This window comes from Meleagris gallopavo, chromosome 1 (assembly GCF_000146605.3).
Source record: "Meleagris gallopavo isolate NT-WF06-2002-E0010 breed Aviagen turkey brand Nicholas breeding stock chromosome 1, Turkey_5.1, whole genome shotgun sequence".
NCBI lineage: Eukaryota > Metazoa > Chordata > Aves > Galliformes > Phasianidae > Meleagris > Meleagris gallopavo.
Genome location: NC_015011.2, coordinates 81926430 through 81933875, shown reverse-complemented (window position 1 = coordinate 81933875; position 7446 = coordinate 81926430). Strand labels below are relative to the sequence as shown.

General features: G+C 39.3%; 1 protein-coding gene and 1 long non-coding RNA gene across 2 annotated transcripts in view; one reads left to right on the top strand and one right to left on the bottom strand.

Moving 5' to 3' along the window:
* Positions 1-7446, top strand: part of LOC104913508 — a 116544-nt gene that overhangs the window by 49400 nt on the left and 59698 nt on the right. The gene's annotated exons all lie outside the window — the stretch shown is intronic.
* Positions 1-7446, bottom strand: part of DPT (dermatopontin) — a 27097-nt gene that overhangs the window by 16753 nt on the left and 2898 nt on the right. Inside the window, exon 2 of the mRNA XM_010719895.2 lies at positions 801-926. Within this exon, the coding sequence (XP_010718197.1) occupies positions 801-926 (126 nt within the window). The remainder of the gene's footprint in view (positions 1-800; positions 927-7446) is intronic.

Genomic DNA, 7446 nt, shown 5'->3' with positions numbered 1-7446 from the left:
TTAATTCAGAGGGTATTTGTATCAGTAAGAATAGCTGGATTAGTAGCCCTAGAGCCTAAAATTAGGAGTTCCTTTACATAGAATGAAAGGAGCAATGTGAGCTTTCTCTACGCAGTCTGCTATTGTGCATCCCCCTCAGTTTAGAGGAACCACACTCGGGGCCACAGGGAAGCTCCACTTAAAAAGCTCATTTTTTTCTTAGTCTCTGTGAGATTATCTGCACCAGTTGTGATTTGGTGTTGAGGTGAACCTTTTCATTAGGTTTTGACTATGATCAAGATCAATTTTGAATTTGGGCTTCCAACAGCAGTGACAGAGGGAACAATTTGTATGCTGTAAAAATTCAAAAATCCAAAGCTATGTGCCAGAGGATTTTTTTTTCTGTGGTAGCTGGAAAGAAGTTCACTATAGTCAGTTATTACAGCAGAATAGCATGGTATAGAAATGCTCCTGCTCCTGTGAAATTACTGGATCAGGAAGCAGGAGCTATATGACTTTTGAAATGCAATTTCACTTTGGAGACTCCTGTCATAGTTTCCAGCGTAGCTAGACTGCTGCTGATACTCAGACCTGTTCATTTAGGGCTAACTACTGCATTCTACTGTACAGTGCTCTCATTCATTTCCCTTAGTCATACATCCCCAAAAAGCCTGTGGTCAGACTGGAAATGGATTATTTAGCCTCCTAAAATGCACTTAAGTTTTTCTTAAGGAAGGATGTAGATGGGATTAGTGGCCAATGACACTTCCAGGAACTGCTGAGGAAGAGGGTTAATAGGTTTGGTTTCTGCTTGAACTTACCAGCACGAATATGGGCACCTCCGGCTGTAGCGGCAGCAGTAGAATTGCCATTCACGGTCAAGCACAGATGGAAAATACTGACTCTGGAAACCAGCCACCAACCCATTGTTTGAGCAGGTCTGGTACCTAAGAAAGAGGAACAAGAAGGGAACATGTAAAGAAACATTGTCTGACATTCCTTGATGGTTTTAAGCACTTCCGAAAACAGCTTTTTTGGTTCAGGTTAGGAGCTGAGGGCTTTGCTGTCTATTTAGTTACCACTGTATAATAAAGCAGCAATAGTTAACAAATAATGTCTTAGCAATTACATTGCACTTGAAACAGTTTTTATGTATTTATGTATTTAATCATTCCAATATGTAAATGAGGCAAGAAATTGTTCTGCTGTTGCCATTCTCAATCATTTACAAATCATGAGATTTACTTCAAAGTAGTCCATTAACTGTTGGTATTTGAGCATTTGGAGTTCACTGGGGTCATTTTCTCAACTGCTTCTCTACAAAAAGAATCCTTAGAAGATCGTTTATATGAGAAGATCAGCACTTTCTTTTCTTTCTTTTCTCAATTATTTTTTTTTTTCAAGAAGGCAATGACTGCTAAACATTACAGGCTTGAGATGAAACGATGAATTAATAATAATCACAAGAGGAAAATTGAAGGCCATGTCTTATGAAATTATAAGACTAAAATCTTTTGCAATGGGATTTTTAAAAGAAAAATCTATTTCTTCATGTTTTCTGTGTACTCAGGAAATCTGTCATATAAGTAAATCAGTATCTTCAAGGAGAATATGCATGATCTTCAAGAACATACGTCTCCTTCTGCTCACCCTGCAAGTACGTGGACACTGATACCCGAGGTAGTTGAAGTCATAACCATAGTTTGAATAGCTCACAGAGCATGAAAACAGCCAGCTTATTAACTCAGATGTTGAGCATTCATTTTCTCAAGGACGCTCTTATCCTCATTTTCCCTGTTGGAGAAAATTATTTGAATTCAGTTTCTTCCATTTCCTTTCTCACAGGTGGTAATGTTTGCAAAACTCGAGTCTCAAGGTCTTGAATGCAAAAGCTGAAAAATGGATAAGCTTTGACCAGCACATAGATGAATTTGTACAATAACAGAATCCACAAGATTGGATAGGATCTCTAAGGTCACCCAATCCAATTCCTCTCTTTCAGCTCCCACCTTTGAACCACGGGTCTTTTCAGTATGTCCCCTCCATGCTGTCACATTGTTCGGGCAATATTATTTACATTTGTTTGTTTCCCTACATCTCAGAAATTGCTGGTGCCACAAATATGGGCTGTGCTTTCAGAGGCTCTTCTGAAGACCTCAGCAGTGAAGTAGTGATGGGGACTCTGAGTTGCTATGGTATCACACCAAGTAAAGCAGTTTGGCTCACTCTCAGAGGATTTCATCAGGACTTTGGTAGGAAGTTGTTCTGTTTTTTTGGCACATAGGCCATGGGAACATATGGCTAAGGTTCTGTGTAAACATATTGGATAGTTTCAGATGATTGGTGTTATTCTGATAGAAGAAAAGATGATGCACAGAAATATAGGGAAATGGTTGTACCTGTTGCAAAATGAGCAGTTTTCTGCATTAATCTGTGAAAGTAGAACCAAACTTACATCCTTTCATTTTCTTCTGCTTCTCCCCTTCCCATTTACAGTCATTTCTCCTGTTCAATTCCTTGTGCCCCTAGGAGATTTTCCAGCTCTTGTTCATAGATGCAATAGTGGGAGTATTTTTTTTCCCCATTTCTTTTGGCATTTCTTCTATGAGGCTTGGCATTGCTCTGCAGTTCCCCTTTTTCAGTGATCAAAATCACTGTTTTTTTCTTGCTCAAGCTTGTCTTTGTAGGATATTCTTTCTCCTTTTATATCTCCCCACCTGCTTGCATTCAATCTGGAAAGTCCTATTCTCTTTCTTGGTCTCTCTTTTTGACACCTCTACAAATATATTCCAACTTTTACAGAAAGACTTTTTTTTTCCAGAAGGATATCACAAATAAACTCTTCTTTCTATAAGAGAATTTAAAAAATCTAGCTAGTATAACACTCCCTGGCTTACATACACACACATTTGGACACCCAACATCAGGAAGATTGGGTCATGTATCTGTCTTCTAATGAACAGCTTTTTGTTAAAAATATATATGCATACATTTGTAGCCTTCTTCAAAATTAGTTTCTCTGATGCAGAGTGTATTTGGGAATAAATCATTCCTTGTAATTACATCGCTATTGTATTTTAAAAACATTCAAAGGAACATTTGAAGTGATCTTTTAAGCTCAAGTTCATTTCTCCCTCTCTACTTCTGTCGCATATACATAAAATCCTGCAATCTTTTTTTCAAGCTCAATATTTGGTTCAGAGAGATAAAGATAATGGTGAAATTGAAGTACTTTTTTTGGCTTTGAGACAATGCAAGATGATTTTTCTTCTCATCATCCTAATTTTCAAGTCAAAATCATCCAAAAATTAAGAAATGCTCTCAGAAAATGGAATGTTTATTTGTGAGTTCGTGTAAAATCTCTTCTTCTGCTTCCTTTCCCCATTTGGCCTCTTTCCTACAATCCAAAAGTAATGCTTCAAGTGAAACAACCTATCAACCTTCTCCTCACATACCTTGTTAGTCAGATACTCTACATATTAATCTGAAAACAAGTCTTAACCTGTGAAGATTTCTTTCTTCAGTATCAACCTCCTTGTGTCAACTACTTGTGTCACAGCAAATCCTCAAACTCCTAAGGTGAATCAAAAACAGTGATTCAGATCCTTTGATTTATGACAAAGTCAAAAAATGGCCTTTTTCACCAGACCTACTCTTTAGCACTTCTTGTTAAAGAGGATAATTTGGAAATGTTGCTGGGTTCTCTGTACTCTCAAAGTCCTGACACTGCTAAGAAGAGAGGAAGATACCTTTTGGAAACTGAATGCAGAGCAGCATGAGAAACCAACTGGAATTGTGTGGGATGAAACTTGGCAATGGATGGGTTGTTTTATTTTTCTAGTTGACTCAAATTGGATTGCACGAAGAGTTGCCTTTTGGATCTGGTAGTGGTGGAAGAGGAGGTGAGCTGGCTGGTAGATGAGGAGTGGGCAGATTGGTGGGGAGATGTCAGGTGCTGTTGAATGGATGTTGCCCTTCCCTTCCCCCGTTCACTGGAAATGGCTGCAGGGTTTTCTGTGGAGAATAAATAAACTATAAAGCCTTATTTTTGGAGGGCATTCTGTGTAGTAACAGGTATGGATATGGTAGCTGAGACTTCCCACTCACTGCCTGCTGCAACTGCTGTGAAAAGCCTCTCACATGCCACATCTTCTTATGAAGTAGCCAATAATTAATGTTGTATGGTTTAGTCATGGCAAGCAACTGAAGAATGTGTCTATGTTAGCAGTTGTAGTTCACATCAGGACTGCACTTCCAAAATAAGTCTCCCATTCATCCCTGCTTACCACTGTTTGCCATTGTATAAAGATCTTGGAACATTTAAACTGAATTTGCTGCAGATGAAATTTAACCAGAAGATTTATTCAAAGCTTCCATTGTTGCATATGTACATGGGGCCAGACTAGATCTGATCTGAAGCAAATCTACTCAGTTGGTGTGAAGCAAACCTACTCAAAATGCATGTATGGATTTTGGGTCCTATGTACAAGCTGTTTCACCCTACAGATGTGCTTAAACCATCCCACAGGATTTGCGCATGCAGATAGCCAGTGTATGGATCCTGGACTCAACTCAATAACCTGAAGACAAATCTTGCTAGCAGCAGTATTGTGTTGAACTAAAGTGCCAACTGTGATAACACTTCCTGATTATGTCTACATTTTATTTTTATTCTTTGCTAGACTGTGTCCCAGTGTGTTATGCCTCATCTAGTGCTGTGCTGTAAACCTTTATCTGAGACCCTCTATCCCTCACATACATTAGAAATTAGCCAAAGTAATGTACTACCCCTGAAGATGGTGACAGGTAGAGGAGTAAATCTGTCAAGCTGCAGCAATACTTTTGAGCCCATGTTGAGCCACTCTCTGGAAAAATGCAGTCTGACACACAGCACAGTAGACACCTGGTCATGTTGCATAAAGGGCAGTTTGTTCCTTATAACAGGGTAACCTGAGAATGTTGTTCTACATACTTCCAAAAATCCTTTATTTATCTATCTATCTATCTATCTATCTGTCTGTCTGTCTGTCTATTTATTTTTGCTGTAGAGCAGATGGCTTCTGTAAAATTTTTACAATTAATTTCTTTCTCTGGAGCCTATCAGAGAGGAATGGATCTGTATATTATGTCAGATATGACATACTGACACAGTGGCGATAAAAATACGTGCTTTCTTCTGCAATCCCACCTGGAGCGCACATGGAGAGAGTAGGCCTAACTTCATGCAGCTTCTAAGACTGAGACTAGAGCGTGGGAGGCATTTGTTAACAAGATACTAGCCACGCTGTTTTCCTCTGTTTCACCAAAACCTGTTACTTTCAGTTTCCAAAACTTTTGGCACAGTTTGGAGGGGAGGCCCTGTCCTGCTGTCCTGAGTTGTTTTTGTGGACTGTCCTTCCCCTGTATAATTTGGTTAGTTGCATGATGAAAGCTAATTTAATGATCCATTACAGATGAGTGGGGAGAGATAAATGGCTGAGGACATGCTCAGGACACTTGAAACACTGGCAGTCAGACTGTGGGAACTACTTCTCTTCATTTGATTAGCCTGTGCCAGTCTCCGGTGGCCACTTCTACAAAGTAGTCTTTACTATCTGTTGTGGGGTAGGCAGACATGCTGTCATTTGCTTCCACGTACCAAAAGAAGCCTCATTCTGAACTTCTGCTATGTTTTTATTTCCCTCATAAGAGACAGATAATCAGTCAGGGGTAGGTGCTGACTTTCCTTTCTCCTCCCTGCACGGAGGTAAGGCAAGTTCATAACTCCCCCCTCTTTTTCTCACAGCCATTGGTGAGACCTCCCTATCCACCTAAAGACCTCTCTTCTTTGCAAGTGCTCCCACCGGACTCAGGCCACTGCGGATGTGCTAAAAACCTCTAGCATTGTCCCTTTAACATAAACAGTAGGAAAATTAATGTTTGCATAGATAGCGCAAATGGGAATATTTTAAAAGGCAACTTGATTGTCAGAGATGGAGAACAAAGGGGTGAGCAGCCTCCTGTCTGAACAGAAGGCTCCTATAGACATTTCCTTCCTTTGCTTAGAGTCTTATCTTTGCACCCGGTTTATAGGAAATTGGGTTGTATGCCTGCTTGAAGGGTCTACGTATATGCCTTTGTGTGTTTGAGCACAGAATGAGGTGGGTGAATCTAGACATCTGTTTTTTCAGAGTCTCTTCCAAACACTTTCTCGTAAGTCTAAACAAGGAAAAAAGGCAATAAACATGCATTAAATGGCACTTTGCTGGAAACTTTTCTATTTTGTGCCTTATGGATAACTGGGAGTATGCTGGGGATATAACACTGTTCCATCTCTCTAATGTGGTGTAAATCAAACATTCTCTCCTGGAAGGAAACATTGCCTTTCACTTGCAAGTTTTAGTTTATTTGTTTGTTTCAACCTTATCCTTTTATATATTCACTTTTAGCCAAGAAAAATCATTTTTCTTAAATACTTAATTCGAAGTCTGGTCTGTTGAGACAACTCTAGTATCCAGGGAAGCAATGAAGCAGTCTCTCCAGCTTAGACCTTACATTTTCTTAGTTGGAGAAATATTTACCCAAGGTCAAATCTCCTCCAGTACAAATCGAAATGTAAACATCCACTTTATTTGGTTTGAAGAGGCACAGTTCCTTGTGAGGTCACAGCAAATAAATAACTAGAAGGACTATGTAGAACCAGAGGGTATCCTGAGGACTTTTGCATACTCAAGACATGATTATTTCCAGATTATTCAGGAACAGGTTTGCTCCCAGCTGAATAGCATCTTGGTTATCAAAGGTCATTGACCTTTGAACTAGAACACATTCACAGATTTATGGAGCTGAGAAGGCTGAAAAGAAATTGGTCATCTAATCCAATCTCTTGCCCAAATATTTCTGAGAGTCTGATAAGACATTCACAGGTTTCTTGTGTCTATTCAGCAAAACACAAAAGAACGTGCGCTCTTCAGAAGTGCAAGTATCCATAGATGATTGGATAGATGCCTAAAATGGATCTGTATAATCACTCTCTTTTTGTTGAATCCTTTTTTCATATCTGTAAGATGAAAAATGGTATGGATCTAATCCTAGAAGTTTATGTAATACCTAATGGTAGTTTAGGAAGCAAACTTACCTAAACCATCTCTGTCAGTCATCCTTTCCTGCCCTCCCATACACCCAGCTCTCCCAGTCCAACACCCTCCACATCTTTTTTGCCATTTTTCCCAATAACGCTGATGGACAAAGAAAACAGCGTGTTGGAGATTATTTTCTTCTTTCTGCTTTGTATTCCTACTCTGCTTTCTCTCTAAAGCTTTCCTTGGTTTGATGGCTTTTCTAAAGAAACCTCTCTTGGGCTTGTCTCTATTGTGCATAGCATAGCAGTCGGAAATGCTGATCTATGAAATGCCACAAACATAATTTATCACAGATCAGGTTTTTTTGTGTGTGTTTTTGAATGAAGGCAGAGCAAGGAATTAAAAA